The following is a 23,451-nucleotide window of genomic DNA, read 5'->3' on the forward strand; positions in this document are numbered from 1 at the left end:
ATGCAGGCTGCTGCTTAGGGGTGCTCCGGATGGAGGAGGGGGCACTTGGGGCTTCCTCCTGGACAGGAGGTTGGCATGAGGGGCAGGTCCGGGAAAAGGAGGACGCCAGGCCTCTCTGGCCAGAGACTGGGGCTGCATGCTGGTGGGGTCCTTGCTCCAGCGTGGCTGCAGCTTGGAGAGCCAGCCCCTGCCCCTCCCGACCTGAGAGAGGCGGGGAGGGAGAGGACTAGGGCGCCTCCTGCTGCCTGGCCCCAGCCTCCTCTCGGCCAGAAGCAGCAGCAGCAGCAGCAGCAGCATCCGAAGGAGCAGCATCCCCAGCAGCAGCAACAGGCGGAGCCGATCGCAGCAGCAGGAGAGAGGAGCCAGGCAGCAGCAGCAGCAGCCATGAGCAGCCGGTGCGACGTGGTGGTGGTCGGGGGAGGCATCTCGGGTAAGGGCTGCTGCCCCCTCCTCCTCCTCTGGGCTTCTTCCTTCCAGGCAGGTCCAAGGCGAGGGGGAGGCCTCCCCCGCTTTTCATCTTGGCTGGTGGGAAATTCGTATCCAGAGAGCGCAGGGGGAGACTGCTTGGCTCCCTGAGGCCGCCCCTCGATCCCTGCTGCCTGGGGGAGGCAGGTGCCTTGGCCTCCAGGGAGCCCCCAGAAGCACCTTAGGAAGCTGGAAATGCTCTGGCCCAGCTGCTGGGTAATTATGATACCCCCTTATAACTAGTAATCAATAATTATTCTACCCCTCACCAATCACTAATAATCAATAACTATTATACCCCCTTATCAATAACTAATAATAACTAATTATCAATAATTATTACATCCCCTCACCAATAACTAATAACAACTAATAATCAATAATTATAATACTACCTTCATCACTAACTAATAATAACTAATGATCAATCATTATTATACCCCCTAACAAGTAACTTGATAGAATTCAGTGACCTAGCTGTGTTAGTCTGGAAAATCAATATGCCAAGGGATTTTGCAGCATCTTTGAGACCAACTGAAAGAGAACAGTTGGGAGCCTGAGCTTTCGTAGACTTGAGCCTACTTCCTCAGATGCATGCAAAGCAAGTCTAGGAAAGCTCAGCTCCCAACCTTTCTCTTTCAGCCCATCTCAAAGGTGCTGCAAGATCCCTTTCCCTACTGGTTTATAAGAGATGCAGCTATAACCTTAGAATGACCAGCCCCCTGACTTTTAGGTTCAAGCCGTTTCTGAACCTCTCATGGGGTTTTCTTGGCAAGACGCATTCAGAAGGGGCTTTGCCATTGCCTTCCTCCGAGGCTGAGAGAGTGTGGCATGGCTAAAGTCACCCAGTGGATTTCCATGGCTGAGCTGGGATTCGAACCCTGGTCTCTCATAGCCCAGCACTCAAACCACTACAGCATGCGGGCTCTCCCTTACTCCTGCCAACCCAATTGCCAACCCAGGTCTGTTTGAATCATGTGTATATCCTTTGTGATGTGTGTATTATATATCCTGAAAGTGGCACTTGCTGTGAGCTAGACTGCTGTCCATTTTGACCCTGGATCTGCATCCTGAATACACAAAGCAGGAGCTGGGAATGCTATATTTTGGCCTGAAATTATGATAGATGAGAAGTTTTTTAAAAAAATTATTGCAGGCCCTTCATGTCCATTAATGTATATGCTCCAGAGGCAGGGTGACCAGACATCCTAGACATGTCCTACATTTCAGCCTTCCGTCCAGGAGGAATTAGAAAAGGTCCTCCATTTTGAGCATGCCTAAGAAGCATGAACTTATATTAGTGTTAGTAGCTTTTAGCTTTTGGGATGTCAAGATTTTGGAAGGTCCATTATTCTTGAATGTCCTTTTCCTCCTTGAGGTTATGCTATCTGGTCACTTTCTCCAGAAGAGTCAATGGATCTGCCACAGTGGACTCTGTCTGGTTTATGATACTACTTAAATTGTCATCATTTTTTTCGCAACCAGGAGTGGCTATAATAACATCATCAAATATCCATTGATGGAGAGGGGGTGAAAGAGGAAGTAGAGCAGAGAGACAGCATGGTGTAGTGGTTGGAACAATGGACTATAACTCTGGAGATCAGGGTTCAAGCATAAAAACCCACTGGGTGACCTTAGGCAAGCCATACTCTCTCAGCCTCAGAGGATGGCAGTGGCAAATCCCCTCAGAAGAAACTTGCCAAGAAAATCCTACGATAGGTTCATCTTAGGGTCATCATAAGAACTGGAGGCACAAAACAAGAGAGAGCAGTGGGAAATGCCATGTATGTTACTTCCCTAATTCTTTCTTTTCCTTCTGAAGAGAAGTGTGTGTGTTTTTTAAGATAATCTTACGAAAGAGAAGCTAGGGTGGATAACTGGCCAAAGAGAGAGGGAACATAAGGGTGAAATGACGTCCACAAAACCTCTCCCAGCAAAAAAAAATGGATTGAATTGTGGTGCTGCTTCTGTTTGCAGAAGAATTTTCCAACAGATGAGTTCCTTCCTCAAAACTGTATGTAGGCATGGTTGATTCTGCAACCTGAAGCAAAAATGAAGTCTGCTTGGCGGAACTTTTATCTTTGAGTCATAACTATATAAGAAGAGCCGGTCTGAATCAGACCAAAGGCCTGTCTCAGCCAGCATTTTTTTCCAGCAGTGGTCAAGTGGAGCTCTATGGGAAGAAGCCCTCAAACAAGATAGGATCCTCACAGCATTCCTCCTCCTGTCCCTAGCAACAGATACACAGAGGTACATTGCCTCTCATGCTGCAGGAAATGTCTAGCTTTCATCATGTCTAGGAGCCCTGGTAGTTTTATCATTTATGTCTCTAATCTCATTTTTAAAGCTGTTGAAACCACTACATTTAGCAAAAACTTGTAGTTTAGCTGTGTACTGTGTGCTCAAGTATGTCCTTGTATCTGTTCCCAATATTGCACCTTTCAGATGATCCCAGGCTTTGCTGTTATAAGCGAGTGAGAAGAAACTCTGCCTATCCATTTTATCATACCATGCACACATTTTACACAGCTCCCAGTTCAGAGACATAGCTGTGTTGGTCTGAAAATATCAGTGTACAAATGGACCTTGAAGCACTTTTGAGACTCACTTTTTTAACTGAGTAAAAGAAATTGTAATATCCTGAGATGCATGAAGTGAACTGGTATCCAGGAAGGACCTTTATGATCAGACTGAATGTTTAGTTTCTTCATAGCTTCCAAGTTCTAGTCTTATTCTGATTTCTTGACTCCAGTCTCCATTCTGATTAATGACTGAGCCAAGGTATGGAAAACCTCAAACTGTTTCAATGTCTTCATCATCTGCTTTAAAGTGATGTAAATCTTCTGTTGTCATTATTTTTGTTTTCTTAATGTTCAATTGTAAATCTGCCTTTGCATTTTCTTCCTTTATTTTATTCAGTAATCATTTCAAGTCTTTGCTATTAGTGGTATGGTATCATCCACATATCTTAAATTGTTGATGCTCCTTCTTCCAGTTTCCATGCCTCCTTTCTCCAAGTCTAATCCTGCTTTACACATGTTACTGTATGTGTAAAGGGAGCCCTGGTGGCGCAGTGCTTAAATGCCAGTACTGCAGCCACAATGTTGTGAGTTTGAACCCGCAGGACTCCAGGTTGACTCAGCCCTCCAGCCTTTCGTAGGCTGATAAAATGGGTACCCAGCTTGTTGGGGGCAATTGGCTAACACATTGTAAACCACTTAGAGAGTGTTTAGTTCACTATGAAGTGATATAGAAATGTAAAGTGCTATTGCTGTGTGTTCAGCATACAAGTTAAACAGACAGGGTGATAAAATACAGCCTTGCCTGACTCCCTTGCCACTTGGAAACCTTTCTGTTTCTCCTTAGTCTGTCCTGACAGTAGCTTCTTGTACTAGGTACCCCAATATTTCAATTAAGAGAGTATAAGGGAGAGTTTTCTTTTTTTTAAACGAAACAAATTTAAAGTTATTTTTTTAAAGAATGGGATAGGGGAATGTTGGATTTGTGGCACTAACTAGATCCCCTGCCATTTGTTCTGCAAGTTACAGAGTTGTGTAGCAAACTCTGGAGTCTGTGTCTTTAGCAACAGCCATCTTTGCTTCATGTGAAATGTACACATTAGAAACAAAGAGCTTTCACTTCTCTGATTTATTAACACACCAGTGTATTTTGAGATCACAGCCCTTTTCTCTCTTCTGTTCTTTTAAGAGGAAGAAGGTAGAATAAGGAAACTGGAAATTACTGGTTAGGATTCCTTCCACTGTGTAATAGTAAAGATGGCAGTTGAAATTCTGCTGAGTCTTTAAAGATAACGTGAACAATGTTGCATTCCTATCTGCTTAAAGATTACTTAGTCTGAAATACAAAGTATCATGTAATGTGCCAACTTTTCTAGCTTTTCACTTACTCAGTACAGCAAACAAAACCTTGCAACAGTATTCAAAATTGCCTTGACTACAGTACTCTCAAGCATACAGTAATATAACAATACTACAGTCAGCCCTCCATAGCCACAGATTTTTTATTCATGGATTTAAGCATCCATGGTTTGGAAATATTTAAAAATTATATATATATATATATATATATATATATATATATATTCCAAATAGCAAACCTTGATATTTTGGCATTTTATATAAGTGGTACCATTTTACTATGTCACTGTATTTAATGGGACTTGAGGATCCATGGACTTTGATATCTGCGGAGAATAGGGTGGGATGTCCTGGAACCAAACCCCAGTACAGGGACATAGCCAAGGAGGGGGGTTCTTGGGGTCCGGCCCCCCCTTCCATTAGAAAAATGAATGGTATGTGCTGCTCCGCCGCCACACCCAAGCCCCATTATAATGGTGGCACCTAGTCTGGACTTCCCCCCTTCCTAAAATCCTAGCTACGTCCCTGCCCAGTAGATACTAAGGGCCCACTGTACTAGGAAATGTACCTAATGTTGACTGGGTTCATTATTTTGGTTAAGATTTCAATGAAACAAATGTTTGAGTGGCACCACATACAATCAAATTAAATTTGCATCAAGTTCCATGTAAAATGGACCCAAACCAGCAATTTTCTGTGGGGAGGGGAGCTGAACTTTGCCAGTCAAGCACAAACTTGCATGAAAATATTCAGGCTATATTTAAATAAAGTAAATAGTAAGGGGGAGTTAATAAATATACATTCTAGAGCAATATACATATGCAGAAATCTGACATTTTGGGGGGACAGTACCCAAAGCAGTTGACAGATTGGATCCAAATCTTACCGTGTGTCTTTGTTTTTGTTCTGTTAGGTAACAAACCAAGTCTGGTTACTCAGGTATCAAACATATGGCTTTCTATAGCACAACTAACAGACAAACACTTCCAATTATAATATAAATTAATCAGCTGGTAGACTTGTGTGATTATAAGACACCCTGGCCACATTTTAAAACATTTAGTTTATTAATTATTTGACAAATCTTTTATAATAGCCACTTAAAATATCAAGGCTCATATTATTTCAGAGCTGTAGGTAATTACTATGGACCATTTTCCTTCCACTGATCAATGTTTGCTTAGTCTTTCCTTAGCAATATTGCTATGGAGGAGGGGAAGTTGTAAATATTACAGCAGAAAAAGGTGGAGAAAACCCAGTCCTGAATTTACCATACAATGGGTCTACTTTAGGTGGTACTCCAGATGGGATTTAAGCTTCCCATTTTCTTAATTCTAATTCTTCTATACTGTATTAGATTTTATTTTAAAAATCTAGCACTCCAATTTTTTTTTAAAAAATCTAGGATTCTGCACACACCATATCTATATCTATATGGTGTGTGTGTGTATACATGTGTATGCAACAGCTGATTCTTTTTTAAAAAATCTAGTAGTTACAAGAGAAGTCAAGCTCAGAAGTTTAATTTTCATTTTCAGTAATGCTCCCTGGAACATCCTGAGACTAAGCTAGCTGAGCTACCCCAAAATCATATGGCAGAAGTGTACCACCAAAACGGCTGTTTAGCTGAGACTCCACAGGAATTACCCATCAAAAGTGTACTAAATGATCAAGCACTATTAAGACAGCTACTGTTGCTGAGCCTTCTTAGGAATTATGGCCTGTTACAGACAGGCCAATGAATCCTGCTTGCAATATATCCTATGTACTTGGAGTAAGCTACACTGAACATGTATTTAACTAGACTTTGTGCTTGTTAGAGTCTTCATATTTAATGATATTTGAATGGTAAAGGATGGAAGAAGTAATTTGTCCCCTCCATTTAATAAAAACCTACCTGATAATGATACTCCCCCCCCCACTTTAAAACAGGTCTCCTGTCCTTGCTTCCTGAAGAAAGTGTCCTGTGTTGAAGAAAAGAAACCACACATTGAGAATGGAGAGCACATGTCTTTCCACCTGTCATCCAAGCTCACAGTAGAATTAAAAATTGCTTCCTCATAGTTTATATGACATTTATTGACTGAACATAAAAACCATCTTTAGTTTTGCCTATGAAAATGAAGGTACATAGAGTTTATTATATCGGAAGGCCACATAGTTTGCCTAGTGGTTTTGTGCAACATGTTCTTTTGGATTTTAACCTCATATATCTATTTGACTCATGGCATTGTACATATTCTTGTCTATCACTTCCACCTGCTCTTTAGATCTGATTTGGATAGTCCAGATAAAGCATTGAATCTAGTCTGCTGGGTTTTCAGCACTCTGAAACAGCTGATCAAACAGTTCATGCTTCACATTGCAATTCTCTGTCTAGCTCATACACTACAAGATCTATTTGATTTTAAATGTTGGGAGCCTGCCAAGGAAATACCTAGTACTGAAGCAAGTTACACAATCTCTTTTCAAATAGCAACATAATGAGGCATGAGACCAAATTATTGGAAATCACAGAATAAGACCAAATCGAATGAAATCAAACCTTGTTTTTTTAAACTGTTGTGGAAGAGGCAGTGATGTTCTCAGAATGTAGTACTGATGCTGGACATCTCTGCTTCCAATATCTTTAGAGGTTATTAATAATAGAGCTTATTGAATACCAGTATTGTAATAATGGGAAATGAAGCTGGAAATTGGCTGATTTCCTCCATCCCATGGCTTTCCCAGACTGACTTGAGCCTTCATTCACCATTGCATGCATTGTTTCCTGACCTGACCGACGCAGACTTTTATAGTGCATCCAGTGACTACATGTGTACATGTGTGGGTTGGGGGGCAGGGAGAGAGGAAGCTAGAAAGATCTTGTATTTTTGTTTGTATAGATAATCTGGTGGTGTGTAATGCTTTAAGTGTTGGACTAGGATGCTGGGAGACCATAGTTCGAATCCCCACTCAACAAGTCGCATTCTCTGAACCAAAGAGGAAGGCAGTGACAAACCTCTGGCTAAATCATGCCAAGAAAACCCTATGATATGCCTGTCATAAATTGGAGTTGAACTCAAGGTACAATGCAACAACAAAAATAACATTTCAAGATGTGACCTCCTGCTGCAGTCCTATCCCTCTGTCCTTTGGCTGTGTTCACTGTCTACATTAGTGACATCTGCATAAGTTTACCATTTTCAGGATGAATAGATCTGAGACTAATTCCATAATGTTTGGAATGAAGTATGGCTTGGACTAACCTTACTTTAGCATTAGAAGTTATATGTTTACTGTTTTGGATCTTATCTAGTTTTGTCATTGCCAACCTTCCCAGTCCTAATTTTCTTCTGATTTTTTGACTGCAGTCTCTGTTCTGCTCAGTGTTTCATCCAAGGTATGGGAACTCTTTGACTATTTTAATTTTCACATTAGGCTGAATTCTTGTAGCTCTTCCATGGTCCTTATTTTGGTCTTCTTGATGTTCAGCATTCAGCCTACCTTGGTGCTTTCTTTCTTAACATTCTTCAGTAATTTCTCCAGGTCCTTGTTGGTTTCTACTAGTGTTTTTATAGATTTAGTGTTCTTTTATTTTTCTGCTGGTTTTACTCTCATTTTATACGCTGTAGTGTTTTTATGTTTTGTTGCCAATTTATTACATTCTATCTCTAGTATTATTTTATAATTTTTATTATTTTAATAGATTGCATAGTTCAAGAACTTTAATTACTGGGAAGTCTAATAATTAAGGGGAATATTGGCTTTTAGTATATCCCATCTCAAAGCTACAGGCATCTTAATTCCCATCCCTTTCTTATGAGGTTTCACCCATAGGTTTTAATTAATGTAAAAATAATAATAATTTAAAACAGAAAAAAACCCATGCAGAAATAGAGTGTGATGATTTGCAAAAATCATAAAATAAGCAAAGTTGAGCAATTTCAGCACAGCCGTATTAACACAATTTTAGCTGACTGATTGATGGTGAATGAGAACAGAAGTAAAGGTACCTAATGCCAACTTCAATATCTCCACAGCTGTACAGTAATCTGATTGTTTATATTGTGTGGACTGCTCTAATGATCCCAATTCTATTACATTCAAGCTTCAGGCCAGGTAATCTAATAAAGTGAACACTGAGGCTTCAAGAGAAATTCTAAGGGTAGGGAAATTGCTTTCTATGCTGTGAACAAAAGGGTGTTGTCCTCTCTGATTCCCTAACTGTACATCCCAATGTGTGTGTATGTCTATATTGTAGTGAGCTACAAAGCTATTGTTGATGCTTTCAAAGAAGCCATAAACTTCTGAGTTAAGCTAAATGTAACAAATCTGACCTGATTTTGACCATAAAGGTAACCAGACTTGAAGTAAAAAAAAAGAAAAAGAAAACAATATTGACTAGGGCCGACCTACCCATTTGTTAGAGCCTTTTAAAAGGATGCTAATCTTTCAGGGCACCTCTATGCCAGGAATGTGTATCCTTCCAGATAATGGCTGGAATTCAGTTAGGGACATTCACTTATGCAAGTGTCTCTTGTGCATGTGTATGCTTTTTGGGGGGGAGCTGAAGGGGTTGGTATTGCCTTCCTCTCTGTGCAGTGTCCAGTGCCCTCCACCCCTCAGCCTTACTATAAAGCCTCAAAGCCACCTCACATGGCCATTCTGTGCTTTACAGTTAGCTGGTAGGATCAGAGAAGCATCTGGAAACCACCCCATCCAGGCGCTTCTCTGATCCTACCTGCTCACTGTCTTTACACAGGCTGCCGCTACATGCCCAAATTAATGCAGTTTGACACTGCTTTAATTGCCATGGCTCCATCCTGTGGAATTCTAGGATTTGTAATTCATTGTGGCACCAGAGCTCTCTGACAGAGAAGGCTAAATATCTCACAAGCTACAAATCCCAGAATTCTATAGCATTGAGCCATTTCAGTCAAAGTGGTGTCAGACTGCATTAATTCTGCAGTGTGGATGCAGTTGCAATGGTTATAGAAGTGCTGGGACCTGCAGAGGACCCCTACACACCTCAGTGCAGATGCAGGTTTGGGTGGGTGGGGGTTGACAGGCCTTCTCTGAGCCTGTCTGCTACTGTGAAGTATGGAACAACTATACAAGGTGTCCTTGCGGCTTTAGAAGAGGTTGGGGTGGTGATATATGGCTCAGCACAGCATAGGTCCACATGCCGATATCTACACTACACTGAGCATATGTTGGATTGAGGCCATTGTTGGACTCTGTCTCCCATCAGTTGCAGCTAGCATGGTGAGTGGTCAAGGATGTAAGGGCCTCTGGGAGCACACATTCCCTGTCCCATCACTGTGTCAACAAAATATATGTTTGCCTTCATGTCAGAAGAAATTAAAGTGTCATTTAGCAGTCTCATTGTGGGTAATAATCTTAGCACAAAGCAATCTGGTTCCTCACAGTATATCTAGAGGAAGTTTGTTGTATAAATGGACCTGAACTGAAGCAAGTAACTGGTGAACCCAATTACTTTTGGTTGTGTGGTTTGATTAGGAAAGGTTTGCTAAGCCTTTTCATAGGTATAATGTTCATGAGAGTGCAGACTGCAGTTTCCTCCTGCCTCTTTTTTAATGAGTTATTTTTTAAAATGTTTAAACTGAACAGCATATATTCTGCTATGCACATCTGCATCACATTCAATTGTAAAACTACCCAAGTCATCAAAGTTTGGCCTCAATTAGTGATCACCAATAGCATTGATGAAAGAAAACCATCTTCAGGAAGAGCTGTGTGTGTGAAACAGTCTACAGCTGCATGTTGAGTATTGTGTTTCTCTGATCTTACTTTAAACTTTGTTTTTATTTGTGGATTTTAAAAGTGCTTTTTTGGAAAGCGCTGAGAAACAGAAAGCACGGATAAAATGTGCTTTCTGTTCCCACGCATGTTTAGAGTATTCATAACTCTGTCAGGATGGGGAATGTTTTTCTTAAGAAGGGCTGTTAGCCCACATAAAAGTCAATCCGGGGTCACACCCAATGATAGCTGCAGCCACAGCAGAAAAACACAAAGAAAGGCGTGTATCTAAAGGAAGGGTAAAATGAGGCCATTTCCCCTCCAAATCAAATTTCTGCTAACACCCACAAAATTTTCTTTTTTCAGTCCCCAAATGTCTAGCTTTCTGGAGACTTGAGACACTGAAAATCATTCACACTTAAACTCTTCTATTTCCTGTGTTCACATTACTTTGGTAACTTTGACTGTCCCTTTTCTTTGGATGCCTAAACTGAATTTCTAAATGCTTCGCTCAGGATTTAAGTTACTGCAATGCTAGAAATTTGGAGATTGAATAAACATTTCTTAGGGAGATGCTCTCATTTTGTAAACACCCCTACTACTGGAAATAATGTAAAAGTGAAAAAAAAATGGTGAAGTTACCAATCAGGATATCCTTTAATGCCTTACCTTGACCTTCTTTTACCAGTTGTTCATGGTAGGTAGGTCAGTGCTGCCAGCCCACTGCATTCTAGAGTTTTAAAATATGTGGCACTAGCCTGGAGTGGAAAATTGTGAACTGGAAAATTGCTACTGGGACTGTTATTGTTCACTGTACTCTACCTTTTCCCTATATCTGGACCATAAATTATATGAAGCACATAGATAAACACACACAAAAGATGAAATGCTGAAACAGAATTTCTCTAGCTAGAGAATTAATATTATTTAAAACGCAGCTATTGCAAAAGCAAAATATAAAAATCAGGACACTATTTTAAAAACTATTGCAGACAGCTCTTGAGTCTCTTGGTACAGAAAAGAATTCTCATTAGCTGATGGAAGGAAAACAAAGTGGGAGCTATCCTTGCCTCCTAGGTAGGGAGTTCCTAAGTCTGGCAGAAGCCCATTGAGAAGGCTGTCTTCTGAGTTCCCACCAAATGTGTCTGTGAAGGTGGTGGGAGAAAAGGGCCTTCTCCAAAGACCAAAGATCATAGGGCCTGGACAGGCTCATATGGGTAAATTTTGTGTTGTTAACTGCCTTCATGTTAATCATGGTGACTCCTTGGATGAGACTTCTACATTACCCTCTGTCCTTCACTGCTCTGCGCAGTCCTACAGGGTCAGGACCATAGCATCTCTGATTGAGTCAAGCCATTTGGCATGTGGTCTCTCTCTCTTTCTACTACCTTCTACCTTTCTTAGCATTATTGTCTTTTCTAATGATTTATGCCTTCTCATGATGTTGACAAAGTACAACAACCTCAATTTGGTCATCTTGGCTTCAGGGGAATTTTGGACTTGGTCTTCTTGTTAGCTTTTGTTTGTCTTCTTGTTAGCTGTCTTGACTGTCCAGCTCTCACATCTTTACCGGGTAATGGGGAATACAATGGCTTGAACAATTTTCACTTTAGTATTCAGATTTCTGTCTTTGCATTTTAGGATCTTGCCCAGTTCTGTCATAGCTGGCTTTCCCAATCCCAGCCTTCTTCTAATTTTTTGACTGCAGTCAAGAAATGTTTGATCCAAGGTGTGGGAACCCTTTGACTATTTCAATTTTCTCATTATCTAGAATGAATTTTTGTAGATCTTCCATAGTTATTGTTTTTTTCCTTAATGTTAAACATCAAGCCTACCTTGATACTTTCCTCCTTGACCCTCTTTAGTAATTGCTCCAGATCTTTGTTGGTTTCTGCTGTAGTATTGTGTCATCTGCACATCTTTGGTTGTTAATGTTCGTTCCTCCGATCTTCACTCCCCCTGCCTCTGAGTCTAAGCTTGCTCTGCATATTATATTTTCTGCATAACGGTTAAATAAATACGGTGATAGTATATAGTCTTGCCTGATCCCTTTGCCAGTTGGGAACCATTCTGTTTCTCCATACAGTTCGGGTTACGAAATTAATAATCGTTCCGCCGTCCATGTCCTTTCGTAACCCGAAAATTTCGTAACCCGAAACACTTTTCCCGTTAGCACTGGAAAGCCTATAGCTGCACTTTGCAGCATTTGAATTCGCGCCGAAATGAATTTCGTAACCCGAAAAATATTTCGTACCCGAAACAGTTTTTGCCAATCCAACTGTTTTCGTATCCCGGAAATTTCGTAAACCCGATCATTTCGTATCCCGAGGCACCACTGTACTCAGTTCTGATGGCAGTCTCGTTGACTTGAGTATAGGTTATGCACCAGGACAATAAACTGTAAGTGGCATTCCCATTTTTTAAAAAGAGTATTCCATAGCTTTTCATGATCTATGCCAGGGGTAGGCAACCTTTTTGAGTCCGGGGGCCGGGTTGCTGTCCTTCAGACAACTGGGGGGCCGAAGCGGGGGTGGAGCTTCCAGCCGTCCGGGAGCGGAGCCGCACATGGGGGTGGAGCTTCCACCCTCGGGGCGGAGCCGCATGCCAGGGCGGAGCCTTCCACTATCCGGGGGCGGAGCCACATGTCAGGGGTGGGTTTCCACCTCCGGGGGCGGAGCCGCATAAAATATAATATTTGCAAGAAGCTACTAGGGCCGGCAAGGCCAAACACAGGAAAAAGTTAATGCACATCGTCTCAACCCAGAAAAGCAAGCAAGTCCAGTGGGGGGATTTTGGCAAAGAGAATACCAAAGGATAACAACAATAATAATAATAGCATATTTGCAAGAATGGAAGCGACTAGGCAAGGCCACAAAATAGCAAAAAACGCATGCCACTGTCTCAACCCAGAAAGAGCAAGCAAGTCCATGTAGGGGGATTTTGCAAAGAGAATAACCAAAGGATAACACAACAATATAATAGCAATATTTGCAAGAATGGAACGACTAGCAAGGCCACAAAACAGCAAAATGTAGGCCACTCCCCCCTCCGCTCACTCCCCCCTCCCACCCTCCCACCCCCTCCCCCCCTTTCTTTCTTCTCTCTCTCTCTCTCTCTCTCCTTCCCTCCACCCTCTCGCTCCCCTCCCCTCCCTCCTTCCCTCTCTCTCTCCCCACCCTCCCCCCTCTCGTCTCTCTCTCTCCTCCCCCCCTCCCTCCTCCCCACTCGCCTCTCTCTCGCTCCCTCCTTGCCCTTCCCCCCCGCCCCTCCATTTATAGGAGGGAGGAGGGAGGGCGTAGCACAGGAGGGAGGTGGGCGGCGCGCCCATTTGAAGGCCCGGTGCGGCTCCTGGGCCCCCCGTTTCAGGGTTCCCGGCTGCCACATCGGGCCTCCCAGAGGCCCCGGTGCGGCTCCTGGAGCCCCGATTCAGGGCTCCAGAGGCCGCATCAGGGCCTCCTAATGGGCGCCGCCATTTGCCCTTCTTAATGGCGGTGAAGTCTCACGTGACCTTTATGGTCGCGTGAGACTTCACCGCCATTTGTGAAGGGCAAAATGGCGGCTGGAGCAGCCGAAATCGGCGGCGATTTCGGCGGCAGGAGGGACTGGGGGCCGGCAGAAAGGCGCCCGTGGGCTGCATCCGCCCGCGGGGCCGGAGGTTGCCGACCCCTGATCTATGCAATCAAAGGCTGGCTGATAGTCATAAAGCACCTGCAGATTTTCTTCTGGAATTTCCTGGTGTGCTCCATTATCCATTCTGTATTTGCAATGTGATCTCTAGTGCCCCTTCTTTTTCTGAATCCAACTTGTTCCTCTGGGATTTCTCATTCCATATATGGTAGGAGTCTTTTCTGCAGAATTTGAGCATGACTTTGCTTGAATGGGAGATTAGTGTGATGGTCCTGTAGTTACTTCAGTCTTTTGTGCCTCTTTTTTGTGTACAAGAATGTACACTGATCATTTTCATTCTGTGGGCCACTGCTTTGTTTTCTGTATTTGTTGGCAGATTTTAGTATTGAACTTAATTCTTCCTCTGTGCTTCGTACCAGTTTTATTTGTGTGTCATCTGTATCTGGTAATTTGTTATTCCCAATTGCTGTGAGTGTGGTTTTCACTTTGCTTTCCAAAATTTGGGGTTCATCTTCATATGTTTCTTTTTCCTAAATGTTATTTATCCTTTCACATTTTTATATAGCTCTTCTGTGTTTTTTCCATCTTTTCAAATCACATTTTGATTGTGTATTATCTTCCCTTTCTGATTGTAGAGCATCCATACCTTTGGTTTAAATATCTCTTTGAATTCCTGAATACTGTGGAATAGATCTCTTCCTCTTCCTTTTTTTTTTTTATTGTAGGCTTCTATTTCTCTGCATTGATTGCTGTAGAAATTCTTTGTGTCCTTGTGCACTAATCATTGAACAATAGCATTCCTGGTTCTGATTTTGTTCCTGTCTCCCTTTGCTTTTTATCTTTCTTTAATTGCTTGAAGTGTTTCATCTTTCATCCATTGTTTCTTCTCTCTTTTTTTTTTTTGCTACAGATATTGTTTTTCTGCATTCCTATTTGTCTGTGTCCCTGACTTCTGTCCATAGTTGTTTTGGATCCCAGTCCACTAGTCCTAAAACAGTGGGCCCTTTGTATATGTAGCAATCTGTTCTGGACTCACCTGCATATGGGAAAAACATGGGATTTCAAGTCCCATTGTTTGCTATGGCCATGTGCTCCTGTGTGCAGTGCTCTGCATACTTTGCAGGTGTGCATGCTATTTTAATGCCTGGGGCTTGCCTTCCATGTGAGCTTGAGTCCACAGATGGCAAACCTGTATATGGGGTGAGTGCACTATAGTGAAAATCTGTTTTTCACACTTTCTTTAAATGCCGATGAATATTTTCCAGATCATATTTTGGCATGGCCATTGATTTGATATTCTTATATAGTTTTGTTGTTTGGGATATTAGTAGTTCATGATCTGTGCTGCATTCTGTGCCTGACCTTGTTTTGGCTGCAAGAATAGAGCTTCTCCATCTTCTGTTCCCTATTATGTAATCAATTTGTTATTTGTGTTGACCATTCAGTGATGTCCATGTGTACAATCTCCTCTCCTGTTGTATGAAATAGGAATTTGTGATGAATAGATAAATACATGAATGAATAAACAAATAGATAAATACTGTACACTCTGTCATATAGACCCTGAGCCACATAGGGCTGTTGTTTTTCAAGAACACTATCTGGTGGTTTTAGAGCCTTATCACATTATTGAATAAACTCAGGAGGCAAATGAAAAGACCCCATTTTTTTCACCCTCTGCATGACTCTCATTCTCTTCAAATTGTAAAAGCATGGGAGAGCATTGCCAAATGAATTATTTCAATTTGGCAAATGGGATGATTTTATGACACTTTTACAACCCCCTCCCACAGGTTTTACAACTGGAAGAGAATGAAAGAGAACGGCGTTATGCAGAGGGAGAAAAAATGCTTCTTTTCATTTGTCTCCCGACTTTGTTCAATAAGGCGATAAGGCTCTTAGACCTTTGAAATCTAACCAGCACAAGGTATTGCTGAACAGCTCTTAATTATTTATTTTCTGTTTTTCTTGTTTTATTTGAATTGTGAAATGATACTGTTTCATTGTTTAAAACAGGGGTAGGCAACCTGCGGCCCGCGGGCCGAATGCGGCCTGGCAAGGCCTTGGGACCGGCCTCAGCCTGGTCCTGCCGCCAATTGCCACCAGGGCCTTTGGCGTCTCACACAAGGGACATGGTAGGGCAATTGTCTCTAGAAGCCTCAGAAACATGCATTTATCTTAACATTTTCTAAAAAATCAGCAAATTTTTTCGCATATCCTCCATTTTTTATTTTAAAAGTGCCCTCCATTTGAAAATTTTGTCCTACATTTGTCCTGGTTTATTTATTTATTTATTTATTTTAAAAATTATTTAATTATTTATTTTTTTACTTCGGCCCCCCAGTTGTCTGAGGGACAGCAACCTGGCCCCCGGCTCAAAAGGGTTGCCTACCCCTGGTTTAAAAGAAGGAAAATGAGAAAAAACTAGTAATGAACATCCTGTAGGGAGAGCAAAAGCCATAAGCATGAATTTTCTAATTAAAAGGACAGCTCTGTGGGGAGTGTCACCTGAATGGGAATTATGTCTACATAAGCAGCAGATGATCCTGGCTATGAAAATGTACATTGCTAGATGCTATACAGTAATGCTTTATTTATTGTGAGGTAAAATTGGATACCCTGCTGAAGTTTTTAATTTGAAAGTGTAATGTCTACTTCATTGATTTCTTGATTTAATGAACAGGGATTGTAATGAATTTGATTCTCTAACTTCCAGACTAAACTCCAGTCTAAACTGGAGAATGAAAAATTATATTTTGGTTCTACTATATAAGTCAACCTCATGTATAAGTCATGGATTTTGATATGACCCATGAACAGGTTGAGGTTAAAATGTAGAGGTATGTAACAAAGAATGTAATGGATAAAGCCATGAAAATGATGCCAAAGGACTTACAAAATTCCATTAGGCATAACTTTGCACTCACCCTAAAGATTGGATGGATGAAGAGGAACTACAGTAAATCCTGGCTGTGTGGTATGTGGGGAAGGTGACCAGACATAAGTAGGGCTAAGAAAATTGCTACATGTCAAAAAGGATAAAAAAGCAAAGAAAAAAAATAAAAAAGAAGAAAAAGATGACTACAATAGCACCCTTTAACTTTAATGTATAACTTTGCCTGATTTTAACCCAGAAAAGCTGGAAAACATACACAAATGTCTCACTCAGATCCTTCACAACTCGATGTCCCATCACTAGAATAACATCACTAGAATTCTCTTCTCTGAATAGACTGGGGAAAGCTAAGAATATAGTTCATCCCAGGAGAATCTAAAAGAACCACCAGCCCCCTCTACTCTCTTGGTGCTCTTTTGACAGGAAGCACCAAAGAGCTGCTGCCACCATTTTTCCACCCAGATATTCAAAAATGCCAGAAATGACACAGTGATGGAGAAAATAGAGGAGGGTTCGGTGTTTCTTTCAGGTTCTCCTGGGATGGACTAATCTCTTGTCCTTTGCCATTTTTCTCAGAGAAAAGGATGGTTCCTTTTTTGATTAGAGTTAAGGTATGGTACTTCCATTGACCCATGGCTAATTCAACCAACTTTTGGGGATCTATTTTTATTTTTACCTAAAAATTATAAACTTATACATGAGTACATATAATATTTTAAAAGTAATGTAAAAGTAATATAAGTGTCAGGTTGTCATATACTGGTGAATGCTGTTGCATCATTGCTCTTATTTAAAAAAAAAAGTACAGATTTTCAGCTACGTGAGACAGTGGGTTTGAGTGTTGGACTATGACTCTGGAGACCAGAGTTCTATTCCCAGGTCAGCCATGAAACTCATTTGGGCAAGTCACATGCTCTAGCCTCAGGGGAAGGGAATGGCAAACCTCCTCTGAACAAATCTTGCCAAGAAAAACCCATGATATGGCCTTATGTGGATGGCAAGTCCTGGATGTTACAATAGGACATGCACAGCCATTGAAACGAATGGAACCTGAGGTCCTGTATTTTGGCCATAAGCGGGGTGGTGGTGGTGGTGGTCTGGAACAGATCCTTTGTGTATACAAAGTGCCCACTGTAATAATCATAGAAATGTTCTGCATGCACTATTTTCTCTTATCAAGATATTGTTGGTCATATCTTTGGTCATATCTTTAAACTTGAGTGATGACAGAACCTGTTCAATATTTGTCTTATTTTACTGACCTGACCTTTTTTATTGGGGTGTGTGTGTTAGGGATTGTAGCTCAAGCATGGATCCATGATTGTAGAAAAGACAAACTGACAGGAATACAAAAGGCCAAAATTAGAGAATAATTGTTATGATGGCTGACATTTCAGTCACATAGTAATTTCACTGCAGATTACTTTTTGATAGGAAAGCAATTTCTGCAGATTAAACATGAATTCTAAAAGCCCCTGGAAGCCAATCTCCTTGGTCACAGTATCTTCAAGGGGATGCTATTTGATAGTAGGTTGCCATAGTTACTGATGAAGGCTTGCTGCATTTGCCTTGCTTAACCTCCGTCTAAGCACCACAGTGCCCTTTGTACAAATAAGATCTATCCTTCTTGATTCTTTGTTGTCTGTATTAATTTTGCTACTGTTGAATCTCCTGGACAAAGCTATTGATTCTCCACAGTGGGTGAATTTGCACAACATGGTAAGCCAGGAACACTGGTGCATGCTGCTTGGTTGCTCCTGCTTCCAGTGGGAGCAGTGAAACCAAGGGTGGGAATCATGTGGTAAGCAGGCAAAATGTAGGCTGTGTTTTTTGTGGGGAGGGTTGTTTGTTTTGTTTTTGTAGTGATCAACCAGCAAAACTTCTTGAAAAGCATAAACCAGCAAGCTGCTCATCCAGGACAATCCCAGGTTCTGCATTGCTAATATTCTGAATGACTCAATTCAGACAACCTATGCCAGCCTATGTATTAGCCATTAGTCCAATATCAGAATTTCAAATGATCAAGCAAATGGTTATTTGGAACTATTTACCTCCTTCTGTTTTTCATCTGCTCACCATTCCCAGCCTCTGATATTATAGTGATAACTGGAATTATCACTTGTCAGTTCAGTCATTATACACCACACCACTCTGAGACAATACTTTTCAAACACATTTCAAACCATGATTCAAATCATGATTCTGTTTCTGGGATTAGGTTCAGCACCCTTTGACTCTGAAACAAGTAAAGCTTATAACAGAGTATTGAATGGTTGTTTCACAGCTAATGATGTAATTATTTTTTTTCTCTTTCTATAAATAAAGCCTAAACCGTCCCCCCCCCCCTTTTTTTTCTTTTTTGATTGCAGTATTTCCCCCGAAAAGTGAGTATGCAGCAATCTGTCTAGACAGTAAATCCCAATTTTGTGATTTTTGTTCTATAGAATAAATCTGAATTTAAGAGATATTATGCTTAGCACAAATACTCATGAAGTATTGTCTAACCAGTGCTAGGTCCCTCTAAGTCCCTCTGGTTTCACAGAGAGAAAGAGAAGTAAGTATACAAATATTTTTCTCCCCATTTAATTTATGAAACATAGAAGTCCTTAATTGTGGCTTTGTGGTGGCATTTTGTTCATGGTTTGACACAATCCTGGCATTTACAATTTAAAAAGGAGTCAGGAAAGACTTGGTAGCTTTTGGTGGCAGGAGCTGGAAGAGCCCTTGACTTGAGCTGCAGAGCCAATCTGAACACTGGGTTAGCTGGTCAGCAATGACTGTAAGGTAGTTTCCCATGTTACTGTTCTGGCAGATTGCTCCTGCATGCATTCAAAGTAGCAGGTGACATTCCAGCCCAATGCCATAGTAATTTCTCAGAGACAAAGAAGTATTTGTACTGAGTAGTAGGTGTTTTCCTTGAACTTTATCCCCCAGGCCCTGACATTTAGATTTACTTTGTTTTATAGCTATTGAAATATTAACGCTTGGCTTTATACAAAGTAGATTTTCCACAATTCTACATGTTTTCTTGAACGTTTTCAAAAAGGTTTCTATTCTCAGTTGGAAGAGAACTGTAAGACAACAGGAGCACTGTCAAAACTGTCTTTGAAAAAGTGCAAGGACCCAACAGTGGGAGGCAAAAAAACTTGCACAGGCAGCAAGTAAAAGGGAACTATGGTCTGCGATGTCTCTACACTAATGCACAGAGCATGGGAAATAAGCAAGATGAACTCGAACTCCTAGTACAACAAAGCAAATATGATATAATAGGCATCACTGAAACCTGGTGGGATGAGTCTCATGATTGGAATGTGGAAATAGAGGGGTATAACCTTTTAAAGAGAAATAGGCCAAACAAGAAAGGAGGAGGAATAGCACTATATGTCAGAGATATTTACACCAGTGAAGAGATCCAGGACATCAATCATGGAAGCCAGGTGGAGAGCATCTGGGTAAAAATTAAAGCGGAAAGAAACAACAAGGATGTTACGGTGGGAGTCTACTACAGAATCCCAAGTCAAACTGAGGAATTGGATGATATCTTTCTAGAACAGATGACCACACAGTCAGAAAAGAGAGATGTAGTAGTGATGGGCGACTTCAACTATCCTGATATTTGTTGGAAGTCAAACTCAGCAAAATCCTCAAGGCCTAGCAAATTCCTCACTTGCCTGGAAGACAATTTCATGGTCCAAAAGGTGGGAGAGGCAACAAGGGGGTCAGCTATTTTAGATCTGATCCTAACCAACAAGGATGACTTGATTAATGGGGTGCAAGTGGTGGGATCCTTAGGTGGAAGTGACCATGTTCTCCTGGAGTTTGTAATACAGTGGAAAGGAGAAGCCAGGCATAGTCAGACACGCATCCTAGACTTTAGGAGAGCGGATTTCAGTAAACTTAGAGAAGTATTGAGGGCAATTCCATGGTCAACAATACTAAAAGATAAAGGAGTTCAGGACGGATGGGACTTTCTCAAAAGGGAGATAATGAAGGCACAATTTCAAACAGTTCCAGTGAGAAAGAAAAACGGGAGGTGTCTCAAGAAACCAGGATGGATGACTAAGGAACTTTCAATGGAGCTGAGTTTGAAACGGAACATGTATAAGAAATGGGAAAAGGGGGAAATCACAAAAAAGGAATTCAAAGAAATAGCAGGCATGTGTAGGGGTAAAGTCAGAAAAGCTAAAGCACAGAATGAACTCAGGCTTGCTAGAGAGGTTAAGAACAATAAAAAGGGCTTTTTTGGATATGTCCGCAGCAAAAGGAAGAAGAAGGAAACGGTAGGGCCACTGCGTGGAGAAGATGGCAAAATGCTAACAGAAGACAGAGAAAAGGCAGAATTACTCAACACCTTCTTTGCCTCAGTCTTCTCAGAAAAGGCAAAGGGTGCTCAACCTGAGGATAATGGAGCAGAGGACAAGATAGGGGCATTTCAGTACAGAATAAGTAAAGAGATAGTAGAGGAACACCTTATTAATCTAAATGAATTTAAGTCTCCGGGACCAGATGAACTCCATCCAAGGGTATTAAAAGAACTGGCAAATGTAATATCGGAGCCATTGGCAATAATCTTTGAAAACTCCTGGAAAACAGGAGAGATCCCAGCAGACTGGCGGAGGGCAAACGTTGTCCCCATCTTCAAAAAGGGGAAAAAAGAGGATCCCAACAATTATCATCCAGTTAGTCTGACATCAGTACTAGGAAAGATTCTGGAGCAGATCATTAAACAGAGAGTCTGTGAACATCTAGAAGGCAATGCCATAATCACAAAAAGTCAACATGGGTTTCAGAGAAACAAGTCATGCCAGACAAACCTGATCTCTTTCTTTGATAAAATTACCAGCTTGGTAGATGAAGGGAATGCTGTGGATATAGTATATCTTGATTTCAGTAAGGCCTTTGACAAAGTTCCCCATGACATTCTTGCAAACAAGCTTGTAAAATGTGGGCTAGACAAAGGAACTGTTAAATGGATCTGTAATTGGTTGACCGGCCGAACCCAAAGGGTGCTCAACAATGGCTCCTTTTCATCCTGGAGAAAAGTGACCAGTGGGGTCCCACAGGGCTCTGTCCTGGGCCCAGTGCTATTCAACATCTTCATCAATGACCTGGATGACAGAATTGGAAGCATACTTATCAAATTTGCAGATGATACCAAATTAGGGGGAATAGCTAATACCCCAGAGGACAGGATCAAGATTCAAAATGACCTGAATAGACTAGAAAGCTGGGCCAAAGCTAACAAAATGAAATTCAACACGGAGAAATGTAAGGTATTGCACTTAGGGCGGAAAAATAAAATGCACAGATATAGGATGGGTGACACCTGGCTGAATGAAACTACGTGTGAAAGGGATCTAGGAGTCCAAGTAGACCACAAGTTGAACATGAGTGAACAGTGTGATGCGGCAGCTAAAAAGGCCAATGCTATTTTAGGCTGCATCAATAGAAGTATAGTGTCTAGATCAAGAGAAGTAATAGTGCCACTGTATTCTGCTCTGGTCAGGCCCCACTTAGAATATTGTGTCCAGTTCTGGGCGCCACAATTCAGAAAGGACATTGAGAAACTGGAGCGTGTCCAAAGGAGGGCGACAAAAATGGTGAAAGGTCTGGAAACCATGCCCTATGAGGAACGACTTAGGGAGCTGGGGATGTTTAGCCTGGAGAAAAGAAGGTTAAGAGGTGATATGATCGCCCTGTTTAAATATTTGAAGGGATGTCATATTGAAGAGGGAGCAAGCTTGTTTTCTGCTGCTCCAGAGAACAGGACCCGGAACAATGGATGCAAGCTACAGGAAAAGAGATTCCACCTCAACATTAGGAGGAACTTCCTGACAGTTAGGGCTGTTCGACAATGGAATGCACTCCCTCGGAGGGTGATAGAGTCTCCTTCCTTGGAGGTCTTTAAACAGAGGCTGGATGGCCATCTGTCAGGGATGCTTTGATTTGGATTTCCTGCATGGCAGGGGGTTGGACTGGATGGCCCTAGTGGTCTCTTCCAACTCTATGATTCTATGATTCTATGATTCTATGACTCTATTCTCACATGGACAACATATGATAAGCAGTTTGTTATATCCACTCTTTCTAAATTTCATAATGCCATTTTAATGCTGGCTAATTGGCACGTCACAGTTGGGTCAATTCAGCCTTTGCAATGTTAGTATTGGGTGGTTTAAATTTCTGAAACTTGTCTCACAGTAAAATTACTTGTGTTTATTATTTGTGTTACAGTTTTTAATTGAATTATTGTTTTTAAAGTTAAGAATTTATTTCAAGAAGGTGTAAAATGCCTTGAGTTGAGGAGACAGCATTACTCAGCCTTTGCTTATTTTTTAGGTCTATCAGCAGCCAAATTGCTTTTTGACTCAGGATTGAGTGTTGTGGTTCTGGAAGCCTGTGACAGGGTTGGAGGAAGAACATTCACTGTGAGAGTAAGTAGCCCTGTTTTATATCACTATATATTGATGCTTTATGTTAACAGTTACAGCTGTATTTCAAACACTTGTTTCCAGTGTAGGACAGATACCACCACCTCAGCCATGATGATGATGATGATGATGATGATGATGATGATGATGATGATGATGATGATGATGATATAGTTTATTTATACCTTCCACCTCTCCCACAGATTGAGGCGGGATTACAACCTTAAAAGACACTTAGTACAATTTATAATCAATACAACAATAAAATACTAACACTGAATTTACCAAGAATTCCTATTAGTTCTCTAAGAACTACAACTCGTCCATTAGCCAACAATCAGAGTCAAAGAAGAGCAGTTGTCATAACCTTTTTATATGGAATTCAGTGGATAAGCCCACCGGAAGAGATCTG

At 41.3% G+C, this 23,451-nt stretch overlaps 1 protein-coding gene across 1 annotated transcript in view; it reads left to right on the top strand.

The window, feature by feature from the left end:
* Positions 1-367: 367 nt before the first annotated feature.
* The window catches only part of LOC121927300 (amine oxidase [flavin-containing] B-like), a 65,527-nt gene continuing 42,443 nt past the window's right edge, over positions 368-23,451 (top strand). The window contains exons 1-2 of the mRNA XM_042461021.1: positions 368-430; positions 22,948-23,042. Coding sequence (XP_042316955.1) covers positions 385-430; positions 22,948-23,042 — 141 coding nt within the window. The 5' untranslated portion in view covers positions 368-384. The remainder of the gene's footprint in view (positions 431-22,947; positions 23,043-23,451) is intronic.

Source organism: Sceloporus undulatus, chromosome 3 (genome assembly GCF_019175285.1).
Source record: "Sceloporus undulatus isolate JIND9_A2432 ecotype Alabama chromosome 3, SceUnd_v1.1, whole genome shotgun sequence".
In the NCBI taxonomy this organism is placed as follows: domain Eukaryota; kingdom Metazoa; phylum Chordata; class Lepidosauria; order Squamata; family Phrynosomatidae; genus Sceloporus; species Sceloporus undulatus.